Below are 26223 nucleotides of genomic sequence, written 5' to 3' on the forward strand. Positions count from 1 at the left end.
TTTTATCAAGCTGCGGTAGGGGTTTAACGCGCATAATACTGTGCGTTAAACCTCCTGCTGCCCTAGCCGCTAACGCCTGCATTGAGCAGGCGTTAGTTTTTTAGCCGGCCGTGGGGGTTAGCGCGTGATGAAATGTCCTACGCGCTAACCCCCGCTAGCGCGGCTTGATAAAAGGACCCCTTGGTGTTCTGAATAGCTTATAGGTGAAGACTGAATACCTTTGTGTTTGTAATCCTTTTTTCCCATCGAGAAGCAGGAGTGAATCACGTGCACAAGTGGATGAAGTCATCTGACGGCAGCAGAACTGCTCTTGCTGAACTGAAGAACCCAGTGAAAAGTTTTGAGCATGAATTGCCCTTCCCAAGTACACTGCTCTCCTCAGCTCTCCAGTTTTCTTTCTTCTGCTCTGTTGAACAAATATGTCCCAGAGCACTCCCAACAAAAATTTCATTTAAAAAAAAATTACATTTTTAATGCTCTGTCTAAGTTCTTTGACAGTATCCATCTTTTGAGTAATGTGACTATTTTTTAAAAATTAATCATAATGTTGTCTTTTCAACTTCGTCCTCTATGTTCAGGAACCTTCTCCCCTAAATCTCTAAACCAACTCTGCTGCAATAGGGACCCCATTTATGACTTTGAAAATTACACGTTTTGCATGCTTATGTGGATAGCTCGACAAAATAATGGAATAGAACATTTCTTCTGTCATTTTCTCTATGACCTTCTTTCTATGGCGGTAGTATATCAGACTATCAAGTCATAAGTGGATTGGCTCCATTTTAGAGAATGATGCGGGGACAAATTTTTCCCCGTCCCCAGGGGAACTCATTTTTCCGTCCATCCCAGTGAGTTCTTTTCCTGTCCCTTCCCCATTCCTGCAAGCTCTGTCCTCTTCTGCATAAGCCTCAAACACTTTAAAATCATGTTTTCGAGGCTTGTGTGGTGAAGACAGAGCTTACAGCAATGGGGCAGGGAGAAGGACAGCAACAAAATTCACGGAGACGGAATGGGGAAATTGAGTTCCCGTGGGGACGGGGAAAAATTTGTCCCCATGTCATTCTTTACTCCATTTCTCAGTTGGCTCAGAATACCATCTCAGTCAAATGCCTCCTTTCTGCACAGAGGCCAAGAGGAAAAACCAACATAAAGGCATACTGAGGCCACTTTTTACCACAGCTTAGTAAAAGGACTCTTTTGTGAATAGTTTTGTATAAAGTAATGCATATTCTGGGGGCATCAGCTGGTGATCATGAGAAATTTGCTATTTTTTTGTGGTATTAACTGTTGAAACAGAATTGTTTTAACAACTTTATTTTAAATCTTTCTCTTAGCCTCAGACCAGGTTCCTTTGATTGAAGATCTGGACCAAATATTCATGCGCTCATGGCGAGAATCACATCTGGCTAAGATCCGGCAATATCAACAGGCCATTCCGCAAGCTTTTCCTCAGGTGCCAGGACACATTGCAGCTGTCACTTCAGCTCAGCTTCCTTGGCTAGCAGGGCTAGCTGCCAGTTCTTGTAATGAAAGTGTCAAAATTATTGAATGCAGTTACTCATTAGCTGAAGGACTTTCAGAAATGTTTAAATACCTTGTTGAAGGAAAACTAGCAAAGACCAATTATGTGGTGATTATATCCACATCAAGAACCCGAGGCCTAGAATCCTGCATTGCAGTAACAGGTGAGACTTTATATATTTTATCCCCAACATCTAAAATATGGATGGAGTTAGATCTTCTAGGAAGTTTCCAGTCTTGAGGACAACAATCTTTATAAATCTGTCCTGAGGTGTCATTAGATGTAGAAGCAATGAAAATTTAGTAATTTGAACAAGTGCTCCCCGTATAGTTTTATATATCACCGTACTTAATTGTTTTTATATTGGCACTATTGTTTACTGCATCAGCTTTTGTCTCCCATTTTCAGCTTTTCCTGGTTTATTGTTTTTCCAGATATTCCTCTGTAATCCACTTATCCCTTCTGCATGCTAACTTTCTTGCTGTTATGCTTACAGTCACCTTATGCTTTTGTTTTTATTTTAATTTGCTAACTTAAAGGTTTGTCATACCCTCAGTGGTTTCTTTCATTTTAAATTATTGTTCTACTTTGCCTTCATGTTTCTTCTCTACTGGCACCTCTTTGGTATTTTTTTAAATGACCAAAACTGCTTTTCCTTAAGTCACAGATCTCTCAGCTTTGTGAAACTCATTTCTGTCTTTACTGTTATTTTGAATTACATTATCTAGTCATCACTACATTAGACCACTAGGTGTTTCTGAAGCTAATCCTGCAGTTTAGCTTAGCCAGTCTAGTTTTTAGAGACTCAGAACGAGTATGCATAATGTAGATTTGGGTGCACTGTTGGAAATAGAAAAAATTACCGTAGAAGATCAACCTTTGGCAGGAACAGAATGCACTTAAGTCTGTTTTAGCATCTAATAGAAAGTCAGATCTGTATACCAAATATCTTACTCTAGTACCAGTACTTTATTGTTATGCCAGATCTGTGTGCAATAAGCAACAGATTATTAAGGATTTACTTTTAGATACCGACTTTGGTCTAATATTTATCACTGAGACTTGGATTGATCAGAGGGATCTTTTTCTCAAAATTAACTTTGCCCACAAGGTTTTCATAGTATTTTTTCCTCCAGGATGGATAAACGGGGTAGGGGATTGGGATTGATCTTCAGGTCATTTTTTTAATTTTTTCTTGCTGATAAAGCCAGCTACCCTGAACTAGAATGCATAATATTGTCATTTAATGATGAGTTATCTCAAGACCCTTTAGGAATACCCTTGTTATACTGCCCCCCTGTACCTTGGAAGGACTCTATAGAACTTATTTCAACACTATAATAGATGCTCTGTTGAAGTACCCAAGGTTGTTGATTATTGGAGATATTAACTTACACTTAGATGACACTACAAACAAAGACACTTTAGATTTCATCTCACTTCTTAACTCTCTTAGTTTATCTTTACCTACAAAAGCCACTACTCATGAAAAGGGTCATATGTTAGATTTTATTAGTTTTACAGACTACATGTACCAACAAACTAGGTTAGATGAGATTCATTGGCAGAGGGTTCCTTGGTCGGATCACTTTCTTGGGGAAATTCTGTCTTCCAATCTTTATGTCTCCTATTAATGATTATGTACAGCAGAAGCAAACCATAACTACCAGGAAAAAGATCTCAGAGCTCTTCTCGTCCAGTCTACTAAAAGTATTACCATGTATTTCTTCTGATAAATTGTCAAAAAATATATGGAAAAAATAGAAGGGACTATCCAAAAGTACCTTTCAAGTTTTATCCCCCTTAACAACCAAACCAGTGAATTATGTGCGGAAGGTACCCTGGTATTCATCTTTATCATCAGGAGTTAAAACAGGGGTGTAGAAAATTGGAACATAAATGGAAAAAAACTAACATAGAATATAAGTAGATTTGGAGAGTTAACATCAAGAAATATAATCTAGAGATTAGGAAAAATTATTATGGTGTTAAGATAGCTAGTTCAGACAGTCAAAGTAAAACCCTCTTTAAAATTTGGTATTCACTAACTTTAGCGAGCGTAAAATCAAAGCAAAACTGTATCCCAACTGCAGAGGATTTAGCAAAATTTTTTAACAATAAAATTACACTCATTGGGGATACATTTCTTGCTGTAAACCCTGATGATTTTCTTTTAGGCTCTAATGAGCTAATGGTAACTCCAGTGAATCATTTTTGGAATGTCTTCGACCCAGTTTCAGAATCTCAAGTTTTAAAATTGTATGAAAAATTGAAAAAGTGTATTTATAAACTGGACCCTTTTCCTTCTTATCTTTTGAGGGGTATCCCCTCACAGGCTATTACATGGTTGACCTTACTATTAAATCATTTTCTTGAAAATGGTCATTTCTCGCTGAGTATAGGGAACATAATCCTGATACCTCTATTGAAAAGTGTTGATCTGGACCCTTCAGTTCACTCCCATTATCGCTCAATCGCAAATATACCCTTATTGACAAAAATGATGGAATCAATTATTTCTAGCCAACTCTCCAACTACCTGGAAAAATTTTCCATTCTATTATCAAATATATTTTATCAAGCTCAAGAAAGAAGAAAGACAAAAATACAGTATAACACAAAAAACAAGCGCTCAATTTAGCAGGTAAAAACACCTCAACATACCTCCACCGCCCCCTCACCCCACACCCCCAGTCCTCCTTCAAGCTACAGACCATCTATTCTATTACCATTTCAACATGGGTTCAGACCAAACTTCAGTACAGAAAGCCTCCTACTGTGTGGCGAAGTGGTTAAAGCTACAGCCTCAGCATCCTGAGGTTGTGGGTTCAAACCCACGCTGTTCCTTGTGACCCTGGGCAAGTCACTTAATCCCTCCCATTTCTCCAGGTACGTTAGATAGATTGTGAACCTGCCAAGACAGAGAGGGAAAACTGCTTGAGTACCTGAATAAATGCATGTAAACCGTTCTGAGCTCCCCTGGGAGAACGGTATAGAAAATTGAATAAATACTGTTAATTAATTTCAAAGATTCAAAACTTACAGACGCAAAACAAATATGCAGTATTGTTGCAATTTGATTTCTCGGCTGTGTTTGATGGTGTCCATCATGATATCTTGATCTGCATGTTATCAGACATAGGCTTAAATCAAGTAGTATTGAACTGGTTTATTAAATTCCTATCACTGCAATTCTTTGAGGTATATTTGAGGATGAGATTTCCTCTTCATGGAAACCTAGCTTTGGGGTGCCTTTGTCGCCGATCCTGTTTAACATTTACATGACCTCAATGAAAAACTTTTGGCTCACATCTGCAGAGACTATATTCACTTATGCAGACGATATCTTAATTTTATTGGAAGCTGACCCCTATCTCAGCGATTTAGTTTCAAGTATAGATTGTTGCATTTCTAAACTTCAGATGTGGGCGTTGTCCATTCAAATGAAATTGAACGCTACTAAAACTAAACTGCTTTGGGTTAGGCCAAGATTGGAAAAACTCCCTGCCTCTGTTACATTGAAAACAGGTATCTCGCTACATATAGATTTTTTTTCTAGAGTTCTGGGTATTATCCTGGACTCATCATTTACATTTCATGAACAGATAAACTCTTTGGCAAAAAAGTGCTTTTTTAGTCTGTGTATGTTGAGAAAAGTTAGATCATTATTTCATCAAGAACATTTTTTAGTGTTGGTACAGTCCACTGTGCTTGCCCAGCTGGACTATTGTAATTCTGTTTATCTGGGCATCAAATAGGGCAGTCTAAAAAAACTTAAGTTAATACAGAACACGGCAGCTAAACTTATTTTCGGGAAAAGAAAGTATGATCATATTTCTCCTCTATTGAGAAAGCTTCACTGGCTCCCAGTTCATTTTAGGATCCAGTTTAAATGTGCATGTGTTATTTTTAAGCATCTCTATGGAATAGTTGACCCTTTGATCCCCTTATATTGGAATACCTTCAAATCATGCTACTCGAGGAATTCACGAGATATAAGTTATTGTTCCCCTCTTTTAGGGGAATCAAATCTAGGAAGCTTAGCCAATCCTTTGCTTTCTAGTTAGTAGAAACTTGGAATAGACTTCCTGACTCTGTTAGATTGATAGGTCAGTTACAACAATTTCGTAAAGTCCTAAAAACTTTGCTGTTTACACAATACCTAAATGGTTTACCTATAGAACCAACAAATTGATAGCACTTCAACATTTATTTTTCCCATGTTTTTCTTCTTATGTACTCTGGTCTTTAATTTCTTGTGAAATGAGTCAAGCTTCATTGGGAGATGACCCGGTATATAAATCTAAGACTAGATATACATATACATTTGGGATATCTTGGATATCCTAGCCTAAGTTACAATAAAGTTAATTTACAGTAGCGATGGTGATGACTTAATTCACTGACATATGTTATTAGTGGTGCTGAAGATACATGTATTTCACCCACCACCACCACCACTCTACATTTAGGGGGTAATTCTCCATACTACTACCACTACTACTATCCATTCAGTAGTGTCCAGCCCTAGGATACTCCGTAGGCCAGTCCTCGCCATGTTTCCCTGTTTTGTATGGCTTTAGTTGCTTGTTGTTCATTCCCAAGTCATTCTTGATGGTATCCAGCCAACGGGCCTTTGGTCTCCCCTGCTTCCTTTACCACTGACCATTCCTAGTAGCACCTCATTTTCTAGTGAATTTGCCCTCATCACATGTCCAAAATAGGTTAGTTTCTGTCTGGTAATCTTGCCTTCCAGGGACAACTCTGGATTTATATGATCAAGAACATCTTTGTTGGTGATCCTAGCTGTCCATGGGATTCATAGAAGTCTTTTCTAGCACCACAGTTCTCTTCCCATAGCCAGCTCAAAGTGCTGGAAGGATGGCAACACATGACATACCAACTGCAGCTAAATGCTGTGGGTTGGGGGAAAGACCAGGTTGCCTACCCTATAAAACCTTCACCATGATCAGAATCGGTTCTCTATAGTTTGCCTAAAGTTGGACACTGGGATGATGCATGCTAAGTGTGAAATCTGTATCAGTAATTGCATGTCCAATTGCTATTATAGTATCCTATCGTAAGTCTGCAGGTATGTGCCTAAGTTTAGGTGTGAGCAAGGGGCGCCTATCACCCATGCTACACCACTGTGTATAACTCACTTTGAATGTTGGTCTGATTAGAAATACTCCACTTCTGGACATATCAAGTCTAGTGGTACTCATCACATGTATTTAAAAATATGGACATGACCACAAATGTAAAGAGATCTCTTAAATTGCTCATACACAGTCTAATTCAGTGATACTTCATCTGAACCTTTATCACTAGGCTCAGGACTTCTGCAAGGATTCTTATTGGCCTCTAACATTTTTAATATTTCCCTTCTAACTCTCATACAATCCTCAGATTTTACAGCGTACTTATATGCAGATGATATTCCGTGGGACTATGAGAACCTGTGAGGGAATCTGTGGGACTGTTGGATGATCAAGGAATAAAAGGTGCACTCAGGGAGGATAAGACCATAGTGGAGAGACTGAATGAATTCTTTGCTTCGGTCTTTATGGAAGAAGATGTAAGAAATCTTCCTGAACTGGAAATGGTTTTCAAGGATGATTAGGCAGAGGAATTGAAGGAAATTTTGGTGAACCTGGAGGACATACTAAGCCAAATCGACAAGTAATAAATCACCTGGACCGGATGGTATCCATCCCAGGGTACTGAAAGAACTCAAACATGAAATTGCTGACCTGTTGTTAGTGATCTGTAACCTGTCACTAAAATCATCTGTAGTATCTGAAGATTGGAGTGTGGCCAATGTTACGCCGATTTTTAAAAAGGGTTCCAGGGGAGATATAGGGAATGACAGACCGGTAAGCCTGACCTCAGTGCTGGGCAAAATAGAGGAAAGAATTCTAAAAAATAAAATTGTGGAACATGTAGACCAACATGATTTATCCCCTCCTTTACAAAGCCCTGCTAGCATTTTTAGCGCCAGCTGCCGTAAGAACAGCACAGCCGGCACTAAAAAATGCTAGTGTGGCTTTGTAAAGGAGGGGGGTTAATGAGACAGAGTCAGCTTGGGTTCAGCCAAGGGAGGTCTTGCCTCACCAATTTGCCTGATTTATTTGAAGGTGTGAATAAACATGTGGATAAAGGTGAGCTGATTGATGTATTGTATCTAGATTTCCAGAAAGCTTTTACCAAATTTCCTCATGAGAGGCTCCTGAGAAAATTAATGAGTCATGGGATAGGAGGCAGTGTTCAATTGTGGATTAAGTATTGGTTATTGGACAGAAAATAAAGATTAGGGTTAAATAGCCATTTTTTTTCAATGGAGGAGTGTAAATAGTGGTGTGCCACAGGGATCTTTACTGGGACTGGTGCTATTTAACTTATTTATAAATGATCTGGAAATTGGAACTACGAGTGAGGTGATTACATTTGTAGATGACACTAAACTGTTCAAAGTTGTTAAAACACATGCGGACTGTGAAAAACTGCAGGAAGACCTTAGGAAATTGGAAGACTGGACATCCAAATGGCAGATGAAATTTAATGTGGACAAATGCAAAGTGGTGCACATTGGGAAGAATAATCCAAATCATAGTTACCGGATGCTAGGGTCCACCTTGGAGGCCAATGCTCAAGAAAAAGATCTGTGTGTCTTCGTGGACAATATGCTGAAACCTTCCGTCCAATGTGTGGCGGTGGCCAAGAAAGCAAACAAGATGCTAGGAATTATTAGAAAAGGGATGGTAAACAAGACTAAGAATGTTATAATGCCTCTGTATCACTCAATGATGCGACCTCACCTTGAGTATTACATTCAATTCTAGCTTCCTTATCTCAAAAAAGATATAGCAGCACTAGAAAAGGTTCAAAGAAAAGCGACCAAGATGATAAAGGGGATGGAACTCCTCTCGTATGAGGAAAGACTAAAAAGGTTAGGGCTCTTCAGCTTGGAAAAGAGACGGCTGAAGGGAGATATGATTGAAGTTTACAAAATTCTGAGTGGTGTAGAACGGGTTCAAGTGGATCGATTTTTTACTGCATCAAGATTTACAAAGACTAGGGGACACTCAATGAATTTACAGAATAATACGTTTAAAACCAATAGGAGGAAATATTTTTTCATTCAGAGAATAGTTAAGCTCTGGAATACGTTGCCAGAGGATGTGGTAAGAGTGGTTAATGTAGCTGAATTTAAGAAAGGTTTGGACAGGTTTCTGGAGAAAGAGTCCATAGTCTGCTGTTGACAGACATGGGAGAAGCCACTGCTTGCCCTGGCTCATTGGCATGGACTGCTGCTACTATTTGTTTTTTTGCCAGGTGCTTATGACTTGGATTGGCCTCCATGAAGACGGGATACTGGGTTAGATGGACCATTGATCTGACCCAGTAAGGCTATTCTTATTTTCTTCTAACACTCCTCAGATACACATTGTAAACAACAAATTACCACAAATAAGTGACTGGCTGACAGAAAACATGTTGGTCCTAAATCCTGACAAATCGGAAGATCTAATATTCACTGTTTAAACAGGCAAAACATCTGAAATACATATCCTTCTTTGTTCTACACTTATCCCACTAGATTCAAATACAAAAATCCTAGGAGTAATTCTTGATAACACCTCAGGTCTCCATACTGGTAAAGAGATCCTTCTTTAAGCTTAGATTAATTTGCTGTATAAAAGCCCACTTACACTCTTCAGTACTGAACTAGATAACTGAAATGCCTTCTACAACAGATTAGAAGCAAAGTATGTTTTAAGATTATAGATGGTACAGAATATAGCCATCTAACTAATTGCAGGAGCTACAGTAGAAAATGTGAGCACGTAACCCCACTTCTAAAAGCAGCTCTTTGGCTGTCATTATCTCATTGTATCATATACAAAATGTTACTCCTTGTATTCAAAATATGACATTTGACGATCCTCTTATTCCTTTCACGTTTTCTGACTCCTTGTTTACTGTCCACCAAAAACACTGAAACAAGCTACTATTGCACCTTAAAAATTACAATCCTCTCTTCACCAATTTAAAACTGATCTCAAAACATTTCTCTTTACTGATGCATAAACTTAAACAGATTCATTCAGTTTCTCAGACAACCGGATGGAGGCCTGAATTACACAGTCCCCTCCTCCCAATATTTGCTGGTTCCTGTGCTATCTAATTTTGTAGTTCCTACCCCCTTTACCTTCTTTATTCTTTATTCTGTTTTGTCAGTTTTGTCTGCTTCATCCCCCCTCAATTAGATCGTAAGCTGCTTAGATAAACCCATTGATGGATGGGATAGTAAATCCCCATTAAATTTGGAAATTTGGAAACATGATCCCTTCGTACTCCACAGCTCCTTCAACCTGCTCATTTCTAATCCCTTCAATCACTCTCTCCACCCTGATGAACCCTTTATAATCTCCTTACTCGTGCCCTAAAGCACTTCAGATTCCATCTCTCTTGCCCCATGTTCTCTCTCACATTCTCTTGTTCTTCACCATCTCCCCTCACTCACTCCTTTTATATTCCTTTCCTCCCTCTTCCTTTATCCACAACCCCTTCAAGTCCTTCAATCTCTTGCCTTTCTCCACCATATTCCCTTATTCACTCTCTTATACTTTGATTCATACAGCCCACAGCTTTTCTGTTTCCATAACTCTTGACCCTTTTCTCCCTACTCTCTCTGGTCCTCTCTGAACCAATCTCCATCTGCATGTTAAGAGGAAAAGGAAGAAGAGGACAGAGGTTGCACATCCTCTCAAGTTGCTCCTCTTTTGCTATTCATGTCTGTTGGGTCACTCTTGGAACACCATGAGGCTGGGCTCAAACCACAACATAGTGGACCTAATCAGTAGAAGAGCAGGAAGCCCCAGATGTTACACTGCTGCATTCCTCCTGCTCCCCCTCTTCCAAGTGAAGATATCATTTCTCCCACTATGGTCACTGTGCCCCCAGTTCCTGATGCAATGCTTTAGTAAAGCAGCAGCAGTCCTGCTTCCTTTGAGTATTCATTTTCTCTGCAAGCAAAGCAGATCACATGAGAGCGGTTGGCAGTACTCTTGCCATTGGCCTTTCCCCTACAGCTGCAACTAAGGCTGAAAGGTCACTTGGATACACAAAGTCAGAGGCGTGAAGAAAGTACAAGAGATTTTATTCACAGCATGCCGGGACTCTAGTGCAGTTAATAGCCTGCCTACTAGAGTGTCAGAAACAGGAAATACATGGACTTATATGCCCTTTTCGCAAACTAATATATGCAAAAACTACAATTTTCATTTGTTACTTCTATAACTTTCTACAATTATTATTGGTCCTAAGCCAGCACTTATGATAGGCTCAGGGATACAACTTATAGTCCTATAGGAAACTAGCTCATTTCTCTGCTTATCTAAATCTTACAGGTCTAAATGCTACATGTACAGAAGGGCAGGGCACATCATGGCTCAAACTCTTATCTATTCAGCTTACAATGTGGTAAGGCAAGGACATACATTTCAGGCAGATGCAGTCAATAGATTATACACTGTTTTCAGCTATGTAGGCCAGAGCAATATTTTAAACAACAGTTAACTATTTCATGACCCTACATTCCCCCCTTTCAGGCTGGCGTACCTAAGGAGCCAAGCCTGACAAAATAAAGTTAGGGGTCGGGAAAGTCGGGGTTCCCAGTGGGTAAGGGACGATACTGGGAGAGGGCAAGGGCCAATGCAGCAGTGGAATGGTTGACAGTAGAGTCCACAGTGCGGTGAAGAAATTTCATAGCCAGTGGAACTAAACAAGGTAGACAACATAGTACCAGGGAGGACAAAGCAGTTATCAGCAGAATTGTTTTCAGGGTCGTACCAGACGGTAACCAAGAGCCCAGGGAACCAGAAAACCAGTCTGTATTGAGGCCATGCCAGGTTTGAACAGGAACATGAGCCAGCTTGGTGATACGATCCACAACTTCCTCAATCACTTTACCATCGTCATCAAGTTCAAGGCAACAGTTGGAAAGGTTGAATTTACCACAGACACCCCCTTCAGCAGCTAGTAAATAGTCCAAAGCTAGACGATTCTGATAAATAGCAGTGCACATTTTAGCATTCGCTCTGCCAATGGTACTCAAAGCTCGGGAGGTCTCATTGGTTATCAGTTCAAGTACAGCTTGTAGACGAATAATGCGGTTCAGCATCTAGATTGGGGTCCGATAGCCCCAGGTGTCATCTTCGGCCCATGTGGCAGGTCCGTAAACAGCAATGATCCGTTCTGCAGGCCAGTCATCACCCCATTCACCTATTTTAAGGGAATTGGTGGAAGTAGACCGCTTTTGGCGACCCCTGGTGTTGAATACAGGGGCTCCCAGGTGTTCACCATCAGCCAACGGTAACAGGAAGAAGCTGGGGCGGATCATGCCGAGTACACAAGTTCCAGTCCAATTTACTGGCAACCAGGAGTATGCAAATAAGCCGCAGAGCCAGTATCGACCATCAGGGGCTGGCCAGTGATCATAGGAGATACCCTTGAGCAGATTCTGGAGGGGACTACCTGGCAGAGTGGAGGTGAGGTTAGCAGGCCAGGGAGTCCAGGTAGCTATTGTGGCATTGAAGGACCAGAGCGAGGTACATTTGAGGTGTCCAACTTGAACATTGAAGGGACCATCAATCCGCTGCAGGCAGTGAGAGGCAATAATGGAGGTCCGCAAAGTCCATCGAGGAGGCCGAGGAGTGGAAGCAAAAGTAAGGTTCTGTGTAGATAAGCTTAACATGTCTAACTGCTTTGCCTCCCATGGCCATTGCTCACCCATATTAGTGCCACCACAAACAAAACAATTGCTAATATTAAGGGTTTGTCCAATAGCCTCAGCAAACTGTATAAACAAGTTTCGAGTAACTGCTGGAATTTCAATGTCTACTTTCATGTTTTCATAAAACTGTGGAAATACAATGGAGTGATGTACTGATGCTCGGGGTCGGGTCACTACGTGGATGTATAGATCTGCGCCTGGGTCAGACCCTTTGCCTGAAATTCTAAACCCAATACGCCATTTCACATACTCTAATTTCTGATTCCAATTTTGGGGTTTCATGATAGTGAAGGAAACTGGGTTACAGGCCCCTATCGGGCAGGTTGGGCTAGGCATAGGGCCTAAACGTAGAGTAGCAGAAGCTGGGGGTGGCTGGCCTTTTTCATGGGTTAGGGTGTAAGTAGCCCACTTAATCTGATGTTCATATTGACAGGCAAAGGCACCATACTTTCTCTGCCTGTACAGTGGAGAGATTATGAAAGGGCGCATGTATTTATCACATGTGGAGTAATATCTCTGCCAACTGAGGGACCCACAAGTAACAGAATACTTACAGTTCTCCAGACCTGCAGCCCTATCAGCAACCCCACATGCATCAAAATACAGTTACTGGCTTCCTGGGATCCACTATGGGAGTTTGGTTAACAAGCGGACCATCAGCCCCATTAATGCGGACTTCTACCCATTTTTCATCTTTAATACTAGTGGGTTGGTAACATATGATTCCATCAGTGGTTTGGCACTTGCGATAATTGACTCCCTCATAGGAACAGACATCAGGTAAGGGAGCAATATGACAACGGAATTGGATTCTATACAGGAGGGCCATTTCTACCTGATTTCCATTACGGACCTCAGAAAGACATGGTTTACAGGACTTAAGGGGTTGTGCCTGAGCTTCTGGCACAACAGGAAACAAATACAAAAGGAAGAAGCATAAGACAGTAAGAAGAAAACAGCAGTCGGATATAACACATAGGAGCATTCGGCAATATATACACAGAAAACCCATTTGTCACAGAGTGACTCTCAATGCACATAGAAGAAGGTTCAATTGGGGCAGTAGTTAACCACAAACAGTCAGTTAAACTCAAACACTTATGAAAAGGTTATATTCAGAACACTTGTTAAATACAGTGGTAAATGTTCAAAGCAATTTTGAGGTTTTAGAAATCTTCAGCTGGAGGTCTGTCTTGCCTGGGGTGGCTTGCCACACAGCCGCAGGCTTGACTCTGCTGTAATGAAACCAGGTTTCGTGTCCGGACACCTTGACAGCTGTAGGGGAAGAAATGAGGATAGTGAAAGGGCCTGTCCACCTAGGTTTCAGGGGGTCTGACTTCCAAGTTTTTAGCCATACCATATCCCCAGGGATGTATCCATGGACTTGTGTAGCTATCGGTAGTGGGGCCCTTTCCAGGACCCATTTGTGGAGCTCTTGAAGGGCCTTAGCTAAAGATTGGACCTGACTCTAGAGGATATCTGATCCCAGAGTAGCAAAGGAACCAGGATCTGGGTTCACAATGGGTGGTGGCCGGCCAAACATGAGCTCAAATGGGGACAATTTAGTGGGTTTAGATGGGGTGCATCTAATCTGAAATAGGACAGAGGGCAGCAAGGCAGGCCAGGACAGATTGGTTTCTTCAATTCGTTTCGTGAGAAGGGTCTTAAGAGTTCTGTTCATTCTTTCGACCTGACCAGAGCTCTCAGGATGGTAAGCAGCATGTAATTTCCATTCAATTTGGAGAGCCTGAGCAGTTTGTTGGACAACATCGGCAATGAAAGCAGGGCCGTTGTCACTGCCTATAGAAACAGGGAGACCAAAGCGCGGAATTATGTCATTTAGGAGGTGCTGGGTTACTTCTCTGGCGCGTTCACTGCGAGTAGGGAAGGCTTCAACCCATCTAGTCAGGTCTGTGAAGACTAGAAGGTGACTGAAGGAACGGGAAGTGGGCAAGTGGGTGAAGTCTACAGACAGAACCTGCATCGGATATGTTCCAATGGGTTGGTGTCCAGGAGATGGCAGTCGTCTGATTGGGGAATTTATTCTAGAACAGACAACACACTGTCAGACCATATTCCGGACTAGCTGATCAAGGTGATTGATAAAGAAATGTCTCTTGAGAGTCATTTTCATAGCGGGTTCTCCAGAGTGTGCCAAATCATGGCATCTTTTGACAATCGTGAGGGCCAGATGTTGAGGAATGAATATGAGGGTACCCACTGTGCTCGTGTTTGAAGTATCAGTGTGTGGGTCTGGGTTGGCACTTGAATTGGCGCATATTTGTATCCACCCCCCTTTCAGGACAGACTGGCCCGAAAGAGTGCGGGCCCAAGTCTGTTCCTGAGAAGTGTATTGGGGTGTAAGGGAGTCCAGAAAAGGAATGATGGTGTACAGAGGAGCCGAAGGAGGGGGGTAGAGGCTGGCAGCTCGGGCTGTACGGTCGGCAAGGGCATTGCCACGTGAGATGAGATCAGTGACACGACGGTGGGCACGACAGTGCATAACCGTGACACGGGAGGGCAATTTAATGGCCTCAAGGAGGTCAAGAATGAGGGGAGCATGATGGATCAGGCGGCCGGAGGCTGTAATGAAACCTCGATGTTTCCAGATGGCCCCATGGGCATGCAAGGTAAGGAAAGCATATTTGGAGTCAGTGTAGATGTTGCAAGACTGAGAGGCAGAGTGGCGAAGGGCAGAAGTGAGGGCATACAGCTCAGCTTCTTGGGCAGAAGTGCCAGAGGGCAGAGGGCCCATGAGTAAAGGGGAAGTGGCAGAGACTACTGCATAACCAGCAATACGAGTACCAGAAGGGGTGACAGACGAACTGCCATCTGTGAAAAGAGTGAGATCAGGATCCCGGAGGGGGATATCAGTGAGATCAGGACGGGAAGAATAAACTAAGTCAACAGTGTCAAGGTAGTTGTGCACGACCGGCTGGGAGGAGATAGGGAGGAGAGTGGAGGGGTCAAGGAGTGAAGAGACAACAAGAGAGACCTGAGGGTTTTCACAAAGAAGGGCTTGGTATTTAAGGAGGTGCTCATTCATGAGCCACAGGGAGCCTTTATGTTCTAGAAGAGAGGTCACACAGTGTGGGACAAAGAGGTCAATATGTTGGCCAAAAGTGAGTTTATTAGCGTGCTGTAAGAGATCTGATACAGCGGCAATTGCCCGAAGGCAGGGAGGCCACCCAGCAGCAACAGGATCCAATTGTCAAGAGAGATAGGCAATGGGCCTACGCCAGGAACCAAGGAATTGAGTAAGGACTCCGGCTGCGATACCAGATTTTTCATGAACATAGAGCTGGAAAGATTTGGAGGGGTCAGGAAGGCCAAGGGCAGGAGCCTGAGTCAGAAGTTTTTGGAGGCAGCGAAAAAACCACTCCTGAAGTTGGGTCCAGACAAAAGGGGCTGAGTCAGCGCCTTTGGTGGAATCATACAGAGGACGAGCAATAGTAGAGAAATCAGGGATCCAGATACGACAGTATCTGACAATACCGAGGAAGGCGCGCAGGGCTTTGCGAGTATCAGGAACAGGGAGACTACAGACAGCCTGGACACGGGTGTGGGGAAGGGACCTGGTACCCTGGGAAATATGAAACCCAAGGTAGGTGACACGAGGAAGGCACAACTGAGCCTTCTGGAGAGACACACGGTATCCGCAATGGAGGAGAAACTGAAGGAGAGAGCGAGTGTCCTCCTGACAAGCAGAGATAGATAGAGAGCAAAGAAGAAGATCATCTACGTACTGCAGGACTTGGGAATCAGATGAAGGTGAGAAATTAGCAAGGTCTGAAGCAAGGGCGGTGCTGAATAGAGTGGGGCTATTTTTAAAGCCCTGGGGTAGACGGGTCCAGGTTACTTGGGAGGTTTGTCCAGTGGAAGGGTTTTCCCATTGGAATGCAAAAATTGGCTGACTGGTAGGGGCTAACCGACAACAAAAGAATGCATCCTTGAGATCCAAAACAGTGAAGTAGGTAGCTCCAGGGGGAACCAATCCCAACAGGGTATAAGGATTAGGGACAGTAGGATGGATATCCTCTACAAGACGGTTGACAGCACGGAGGTCCTGGACGGGGCGGTAATCAGGGGGATCACCGGGTTTCAAAACTGGAAGGAGGGGGGTATTCCAAGGTGATTTGCAAGGAACCAAAAACCCACAATCTAGCAAACGAGACAAATGGACGTGTATTCCCTGGAGAGCAGACTGGGATATGCGGTACTGCTTGATAGAGACCGGACTGGCAGAAGCCTTGAGGGTAACAACAAAGGGTGGGATGTTACGTACTAGTCCGGGGGACCGAGACTCAGCCCAAACAGTCGAATCAAGGCTCTCAAGAAAATCAGGTACAGAGAGTGGAGGTTTGCTTGCCATGGGTTCTGACATTAGGGAACAGAGGAAGCTTGGTGAGGGGGCAGCAGAGCGGTCAGGAATGGGTGTGAGGTTTGCAGAAGGAAGGTCCATAGTCAGACCGTGAGAGGACAGACGAATAGTGGCTCCCAAGTGCTGGAGAAGGTCCCGACCAAGCAAGGGGACAGGACAAGAGGGCATGTACACAAAAGAATGTGGTATGGAATGACCACCAATGCGAACCGAAACTGGTTCAAGGATAGGGACAGAATCAGAAGAGCCAGTTGCACCCATAATGGAGATAGATTTGGAAGAACGCTTACTGAGAGGGCGTGTCAAAACTGAGTGTTTGGCGCTGGTGTCGACCAGCATAGAGATAGAATGGTTCCCTATACGGACATTGACCAAGGGCTCGTGGGAACCGAGCGAGTAAGTTGGGAACAATCCGGAAAGTCCCCGGTACTCACTGCGAGCCGGTCTGTCTCAGTAATCAGTTTCAGAGTCAGACTGAAAGGATGCCAAACCAATAGTAGGTTGGTCCGTAGTTTTAGCCTGACAGGTACGGGGCTTGCTTGGACACTCGTTCTTCCAGTGACCTCTCTCCTTGCAATAGGCACACTGATCCCGTTCCAAATTCCTACGGGGTCCTGTCCTATCAGGCTGGGACCCCGTAGGTTTTGAAGGGCCAGAAGAATAGGGGGGGGGCGCTTGGAAGAGCGAGACTCAGAGTTTCGGGTAGGGGGCCGGTTATTGGGAACGTATTTTGGAGGGCTACAGCAAGGAGGTCCGCTTTGCGCCGGAGAAGCTTATCAGCTTCTTGCCAGTTAGCGCTGTCCCGGTTCATGAAAACGCGCTGGGCAATCTCAAGGAGCTGGACAGTGTTCATGCCTGCGAACCCATCCTGCTTCTGGAGTTTCCTACGGATATCAGGTTGTGTCTGGCTCACAAACGAGGTATTAACCATACGGAGGTTTTCAGGTTTTTCTGGGTCAAAGGGAGTAAAGGTACGGTAAGCGTCACAGAGACGTTCATAGAATGCGGCTGGGGATTCATTAGACTTTTGGAGGACCTCAGATACTTTAGAAATGTTGGTGGGTTTCCGAGAAGCCAACCGGAGACCCTCAAGGATATACTGGCGGTACCGCATAAGGAAAGTATTATGAGTGGCATCATTGGGGTCCCAATTAGGGTCCTGAGAAGGGAAATGGTTATTGATCCAGTTGGGGTCGGCTGCATCCGCATCTGCCTGGGCCTTTGTAAGGGATTCTTGCAGAACCCGTTTACGTTCTTCGGTATTTAGGAGACAGAGAAGTAGTTCCTGGCAATCTGACCACGTGGGGCGTTGTGTGCGAATGATGGACGTAATTAGATCAATAGTTGCCTGTGGCCGCTCTGAGTAAGGAGGACAATGGGATTTCCAATTGTATAAATCAGTGGTGGTGAAGGGCTGATATACAAGGCTAATAGTGGGTGGTCTAGGATGCCCGGCGGCATCCGGTGAATTGGCAACAGGAACCTGGCGAAGGGGCATGGCCAAATTTGTAGCCTCCAGAGTCCCCTGTTTCATTTGTCTTCTCATGGGAACTATTTGAGGAGGATCAGGTCTCAAGCGATGGCTGATAGGAGAATCATCGGAAAGAGAAAGAGAGTCCAGAGGTGGATAAAGGACTGGGGAGGACAGAATGTCATGAGCTGGGCTATCAGCCAGGGCTCAGGAAGGGGAAGCTGGAAATTGGGCAGGGAGTTGTACAGGCTGGGAAACAGAAGGCTGAGCAAGAGAGACAGAACTGGGATTGGGTATGGGCTGTGGTGTTTCCGAGTAAGAAGGAGGAGCAGTAGGTATTTCAAGTATGTCAGTTGAAGGGTCAGACTCAAAAACATGAGTAGGATGATAATTCTCATTGACAGTCTTCCTGAGGGTGAGAACTTGGGACTGGAGTTTCTTGGGTACAGAAGGGAAAAGCCAAGAAGGCTTGCTGCGGACTAAGTCTAACCAACTATCTATATAGGGGAATTGATCAGGATGGCCAGTCTTAGGGTGAGTTACTATAATAAAAACCTGACGGGTTATGTCCTCTTCCAGGGAGCCAGAGGGGGGCCAGCCCACACCAAATGTCGGCCATTCTAACTGGCACAGACGAATAAGGGTTTATTTTTTAAGTCTAGTCCCATAATCAGAGCCAAATCCCTTTTTAAAATTAACTAACATTGTATCAAGGGGGTTCCCATAGGTAGACTGACATTTCCCCATTGTGCAATGGAGGACAAAAACACTTCCCTGTATTCCTGGCCCTGCCCGTCTCCGGACTAGGGAAACGCAGTACTAACAGGTCCGCACTCGCTTCGTCCTCAAGGACGTCTCAGACACTCTCAAACACACAAAACACAGTTTAGTTATCCAATCAGAAAATAACAGTTCCTATAATCCCTCCCAACGACTTCAGCGACTGATCAAATGGCTTACTAGGCAGGAGAATAGAGACAGGATAGGAAAGATCAATTCCTACTTACCAGATAGTGGCCACTCCAAGCCAGAATTAAACTGATACAGATTCTTGTACTTTAAACTGAGACTGGATAAGTCAGTTGAAGTGGTCAAACTTCCTGAGGTCTGCCAAACCCAAAAGAAGGGATGCCGGCTAAGCAGACTAGTTAGCTGTAGGACCAGAAACAAGTGATCAATCGAGTAACCAGTGGTCAAGAGACCTTCAAGTTCCTGTTCGGGCGCCAAATGAAAGGTCACTTGGATACACAAAGTCAGAGGCGTGAAGAAAGTACAAGAGTTTTTTATTCACAGCATGCCGGGACTCTAGTGCAGTTAATAGCCTGCCTACTAGAGTGTCAGAAACAGGAAATACACGGACTTATATGCCCTTTTCGCAAACTAATATATGTAAAAAATAAAATACAGGTGACAGCAGCCTAAAGCCCCAGAGGCGGCTTCATATTCTGATTCCTTTAAAGAACTGCAACCAACACTGGCCGCTAGTGAAAGTTATGATCAGGTTTTATAATTGATTGAAGGTTTACTTTGGACTAGAAAAAGAGGCTTGATGAGCCAGAAACTGCCCATAGGCTACATGTTTGACACTCAAGGGCTAGAGAATGATACGGTGACACAATTCATCATTCCTATCCCCGCGGGAAACCATCCCGTGTCATTCTTTAGTGTCTATCAACCTCAGTCCTTCTGCACCAGCATTCTTTAATGCAAGACTTGAGGGTCAGTGGTTGTGCCCATTCATACTCTGATTCTTCCCTCTTTCCGTAAAGAATGACATGGAGATGGTTTCACGCGGATATCAGCGGGGACGGGAATGGTGATGAATTTTATCAGAGTGTCATTCTCTATCAATGCCTAGGAGTACTTAAGGCTGGGTTCTAAAAACTTATCATGGACTATTGTTGATCATTTTCGGAGATTTATAACCAGCTGGATTGCTGTGAATATAAAATATAAAAATTGTGCCACTCGCAGCAGACAGAAGTATATGGAGACTCATCAGTTGATTTACTTAACCTTCATTTATATGTTACTGAAGAATGTTATTTATTTTTTTAACTTTTACTTTAATGTATTTTGTGATTTATTGAATTAATTTTTTTATAGGGAAGTACCAAGCCCGTGTTCTGGCTGAAAACATGTTTTCACCGGCAGAGTACCTGAAAGAAGTTAACTATAAACTAGTTACTGGAAAAGTGGAAACCCTAGGAGCTTTTTTCAACAGCCTTTGTCCAGGTATAGCTCGTACATATGAATTCTGAATTAATAATAAAATCTCCAGCTGTAATATTGCACTAGAGCACAGCAGATTAATGCATAGTCTGGTGAATCACAGGAAAACTGTACTAGGGTATAGAGGAGGAGAGGGGGAGAAACAGGCAGCACTGCAAGAATAAATTCTGTGGTAGACAAATGGCACTATAGGGTCACAGTCAAGCAACAGGCTTTGAATTCAGGATTTCCTTTATTTCTCTCCCTGTTTTGGAAAAGCTCCACCCATTAGTAATTTATGCTGGCATTCAGAAAACTAAGCAAAACTTAAAACAAAAACATAACAAAATAAAATAACATAGAACATAAATTTTTTAAATTATGATGTGCTCAGTCAGAATCACCCATCCATCACCGGCAGAAGTGCATTATATGGATATTATTCAAGCATCATAGCACGCCCTACCTGCCTGCCAATATTATCGCTAGATTGTCACACTCTCGATATTCATTAATTGCAAATCAAAACTTATTGAAGACTTAGGCCCAAAGTTAGGCGCCTATTTCAGATAGGCGCCTATTTAAATTGTACAACAAACTCAATTAAGCTTTTTAATCACTGATTGAAACATAGGCACTATCAAGAAAGCGTGATTCTGTAACAAGGCGCCTCTAAAAATTTAGGCGGCCTTTAAAAAAATAAGTGCTATGCATGTTGGGGGAGGGCAGGGAGAAAGAAAGGAGGCAGGCAGGGAGACAGAAAGAAAGGGGGCATGGAGAGAGAAAGAAAGAAAGGGAGGTAGGGAGACAGAAAGAACAAAGGGGGCAGGGAGAAAGAAAGAAAAATTTGGGGGAGAGAATGAGGTCTGGAGGAGAGGCAAGCATACAGGAGGCTGAAAGAAGGGAAGAAATATTGAATGCACAGTCAGAAGAATAAAGTGCAACCAGAGACTGATGAAATTACCAAAGGTAGGAAAAATGATTTTATTTTCAATTTAGTGATCAAAATGTGTCCGTTTTGAGAATTTATATCTGCTGTCTATATTTTGCACTACGGCTCCCTTTTACTAAACCGCAATAGCAGTTTTTAGCGCTGGGAGCCTATGAGCGTCGAGAGCAGCGCGGAGCATTCAGCGCAGCTCCCTGTGCTAAAAACTGCTAGTAAAAAGGGAGGGGGGTATATTTGTCTATTTTTATATGGTTGCTACTGTGATGACATTGCATAGAGTCATCTGCCTTGACCTCTTTGGAAAAAAACCCAGAATATGAATGATAATTAACATTTTCTCTGCCTTTCATTGTGCTTTTTTTTTTTAATATTCTTTATTAATTTTCAACATTACATTAAGTGTTAAATATATTCATTCAGATTAACATTAACTACATCACTTACAATCATTGATATATTACATAAAAACATACCCTTCCCTTTTCCCACCCCACCCACCCTTATATTCCATTATCATATAAAACATGTAATAATAAAACTCCCCCCTCATTACCCCTTAAATCAATAAGTATAAGGGAAACAATTTCAAATTAATCTGTACAATACTTTGTTAATGGTTTCCACACATCCTGAAACTTCTTAAAATATTCCCGTTGCAATGCAATAAACCTTTCCATTTTATAAATATGGCATAAAGAGTTCCACCAGAAGTTATAATTTAATCTCCTCCAATCCTTCCAATTATATGTAATGATCTACCAACAATAATTTTTTTTTAAAAAAACCACAAAGCACAATGAAAGTTTTAGCTTTCATTGTGCTTTGTGTTTTTTTTTTTTAAACTTATTGTTGGTAGATCATTTTGACTTGGTCATTTTAAAAGTAGCTTGCAAGCCCAAAAAGTGTGGGAACCCCTGGAATATATTATTTACTTTTGTGAACCATTCTGAGATGTATTGATGGAATATTAAATATCTAAATGAAAACATCAGGTTCTTAATTTCTGAAATTCCTTGATGTTCCCCTGCTTTGCAGTGTGAACTAATAAATTATATGTCACTGAAAACTAATATGAATTGTGCTTTTTATTTTGATAGAAGCTGATATTGACATTTTACTGGACAAGTATTATCAAGAAAAGCAAAGTCACATATCTTCATCACTGAGTGCTGCTTCATTAAATAAACCATCAACAGTAGAGACCAATGGAGCCACAGTGTGCACGAGTAAGCTCTTAATATTTATATAAAGAACAGATAGGAGATGTGATTTCAACAAAAGTGCAAAGGGACTTACTGTGGGAAAGGGCATCTGAGATTTAGTTCCAGAGCAGACTTTGCTTTTAGGTTTCCAGCTAGCAGAAATCTGTCTTCCTAGGAAGGTAAAATATTGAGAATAGGCTAATGTTCAATACATTAATATGGGGGGCATATTTTATAAATGGAGTCCTGATTGTAGGCGGAGCTAGGCATCCTACCGTTGTCTAACCAACCAATCAGGATTCATATTTTAAACAAACCAAAAAAAAACCACACACCACCCTGAGGCAGGCAGCCTATACCGTGGTTGAGGGAGGTGTGTAGGGACACTAAGCTCACCCAAGGCTAAGTGTGAGCGTGGTTTCACCTGGAAGTGGCCTTGGGCAAGCTTCGGCAGCCCTATGCATCTCTCTAGGGCCGCAATAGGCGCTTGAAATGTAGGCCAACAAAAAGTTTGTCTACATTTCAAATAGATGCGGCCGCTATCCTGATCACGGCAGAGAAATTTCACTGCCGCAAACAGCTGAGCAGTTGCGCAGGAAACTCACCCCTCCGCAAAGTCGGATGGCAGGAGGGATACCCACTCCCTCCTGCCAGAAAACTCCATCCCCCAAAAATATTCCCCCACCCAGTGACTACCCCCAACCCACTGAGCCCCCCACCCACCTTGCGATCCCCCTAAAGGGGAGACCACCCCCCCAACTCCCCCGTACCTTGTAAACAAAAGGCCCGGCTGGAGGGAGGCATACACTTTCTGGTTGACAGGCCCGCCACTGGAAAATGGTGGGCCTTCCCCTTCCCAGTGCATTCTGGGATGCACCAGGGAGGAGGAGCCTAAGGCCCTGATTGGTTCAGATGCTTAAGGCCCCTCCCATAAGCATGACTGAAGATTCTTGATTTGTGTGTCCCAGTGTCAGCCTAAGGGGAGGTAGAATTGTAGATCATCAGCAAATGAGTGGATTCGGCTTTGGTATTTTTCTGATATGTCCATTACTGGTCTGACATAGAGGTTGAAGAGGAGTGGTGAAAGTAAGGCTCCCTTAGGCACTCCGTAGTGGAGTGGTATAGGTTCAGATAAGGATTTTCCTAGCAGTACTCTCTGCGATCTGTCATTCAGGAATGAAGAGAACCATCCCAGTGTGGTGTCACGGATTCCAAAGGTCTTTAGCCTGGGCAGAGGACAGAGTGGTCGATAGTGCTCTAATAGTGCCAGCAATGCATCGTTTCCCTGATCTAGGATTTTCCAGCAGTAATCTACGATATTTAGTAGCACTGTTCCTTTGCTAAGATGTTTCCTGAAGCCTGATTAGAAATTGGAGCGGGTGATGTTTGTCTCCATGAAGTCTTGTAGTTGTGTGAGTACTGTCTTTTCTAATATTTTTGAGATGAATGGGAGGTTTGAGACAGGTCTGAAGCTGCTTGGGTTGTCTGGGTCCATTTTTTCAGGAGCAGCCTTACTACAGCGGATTTCCAGGTCTGCAGAACTACTTCTGTTGTTAGGGACTTGTGTTTATAGGTAGGATGGATTCCAGGAATATCTCACTGATATCCAGGAGTGTAGTGGAGGGACATGGGTCAAGGACCGAGGTCGTGGGGTGTACAGAGTTAGTTATAGTTTTACGGTCATCGTGGGAGATCAGTTTGAAGCTGTTCAATGTTTCTGTCATGTGTGGATTGTTGTCTCAAGTGATCTCTGCGATGTTTGCCAGTGCTTTGGCCTCTGAGTCCAGGTTTGCACATATCTTTGATATTTTGTCGTTGAAGAAGGTAGAGAGGGATTCACTGTCTAGGTTCACTTGCTGGGAATGTATTGGCTGTTGGGATGAGGAGAATAGGTTTTTCGTAAGTGAGAAGATGGCCTTTGATCTGCTTGGAACCTTGGATAGTAGAGTGGTGAAATGTGCTTTTTTGCTTCATATATAGCTAATTGTAGCTTTGTAGAAGGTTTTTCCAGGTGAATTTGTTCTCGGTGCTGAGAGTTCTGTGCCAAGTTCTTTCCGTTTTTCTGACTTTCCTTTTTTGTTCTTTCAGGTCTTATATAAACCAGGGTGATGAGAAAGGTTGTGAGTTAGGTTTGGTCACTTTGACTTACGCTAGGTTCTCATAGAGTGTTTTGATGCCAGGACATTTGCCTTCTCCTCTAGGGAGCTGGTCATGGGATTCATGCTTAGTTTTAGTTTGGGGATGCTGAGGGAAAAGGTGGTTGGGTTTACTTACTTTGGGTCGAATGCAGTTGTTTCCTGTGAATTTGTTCAGTTTGCGGCTCCTTTGATTTTGGTGTCTAAGTTGAACATGGTTATGTAGTAGTCAGTCTAGCGGACCTTGATGTTTGTCAAAGAGGTTGAGTTTCGATCGATTTGTGGACCATCTGGGAGAAAGATTAGGTCCAGTATGTTTCCAGAGGAGTGTGTGGGAGAAGTAACTTGTTGAGTGAGTCCCAGATCTGACAATGTTCTGATGAAATCTCGCAGAGTGCCAGTGACTTCTGAGTAGTCTGCGAAGCTGAGGTCTCCTAGGACTATGATTTGTTTGTGGTTTACTGGCAGGTTGCTTATAATGATTAGTAGTTTGTCGAGATCAGACATAGGGGAGGAGGGGGCTCTGTAGACTAGGATGATTGTGATTTTTTTGTTCTGGCCTATTGAGAAAATGAGGCATTCTACATCTTGTAGTGTTATGGAATTTATTTGACATGGGTTTAATGTGGACTTGGTGATCACTGTCACCCCTCCCCCTCTTTTGTTGGGGCAGGAACATGCCAGCCTTGGTAGCCTTGAGGGCCAAGGTGGCCCCATCATTGTTTTTGAGCCATGTTTCCGTCACTAATAGGATGTCCCATTTGTACTCTGTGATGGCGTCTGTAAGGATAAGGTCTTTGCCATTTACTGGTCTGGCATTCACTAGGGCTGCTGCGACATTGTATATCTTAGGGGTGTACAGTATGTGTCGGTCTTGATCCTTTTGAGGTTCTGGGTTCTGGTTGTTGTGGGCTTAGTGTGATAGCAGTTTGTTAGATCTCTATATCGGCCATGGCCCATGATGACGGGTATATGGTATGCCATCATGGGAAGCATGAATGTGATAGCTAGGAGGGGGCTCGGTGTATTAACTTGTATGGGAGTGTTATGGGCAATTTGGGCAGGGCTTTGGATCTGGTCATCCTTGAGATTTGGGATTTTGCCAGGTACTAATGACCTGGATAGGCCACTGTGAAGACGGTCTTGAGTTTTCCTACAGTATCTTGAGGTGACAAATGAGTTTTGTTTATCAGATCATCTTTTTGTCTTAACCAAATCTGGCATTTGAGGAAGACTGACGTCTAAAGCTTCTATATCCCGATGGATTTTCATGGCTATTTTCTCAGCATAAATTGGTTGTGGTAAACAGCCACTAATCATATTGATAGCCATTGCCCTCATAACTCCCAGCTCTTCTTAACTCTGTCTACATGCCACTTTGGCACTAAAGCCCTGATTCTTTAAATGGTGCACTACTTATAGGCATCTAGATCGGCGTGCCTTTTGAGTTAGGCATCTAACTTATTTCTTTTTAATTGGTTAAATGGCACCGATAATTGGAAAGTGCCATTATAAAACAATTTTAAAAATTAATGTTTGGGTAGGTGCCTAACT

The 26223-nt window shown here is 42.9% G+C and overlaps 1 protein-coding gene across 1 annotated transcript in view; it reads left to right on the forward strand.

Annotated features, from left to right (window-relative positions):
* Window positions 1-26223, forward strand: part of GREB1 (growth regulating estrogen receptor binding 1) — a 336727-nt gene that overhangs the window by 182816 nt on the left and 127688 nt on the right. The window contains exons 11-13 of the mRNA XM_033939035.1: window positions 1335-1685; window positions 20279-20407; window positions 22430-22558. Coding sequence (XP_033794926.1) covers window positions 1335-1685; window positions 20279-20407; window positions 22430-22558 — 609 coding nt within the window. The remainder of the gene's footprint in view (window positions 1-1334; window positions 1686-20278; window positions 20408-22429; window positions 22559-26223) is intronic.

The sequence above is a fragment of the Geotrypetes seraphini genome, chromosome 3, assembly GCF_902459505.1.
Source record: "Geotrypetes seraphini chromosome 3, aGeoSer1.1, whole genome shotgun sequence".
In the NCBI taxonomy this organism is placed as follows: Eukaryota; Metazoa; Chordata; class Amphibia; order Gymnophiona; family Dermophiidae; genus Geotrypetes; species Geotrypetes seraphini.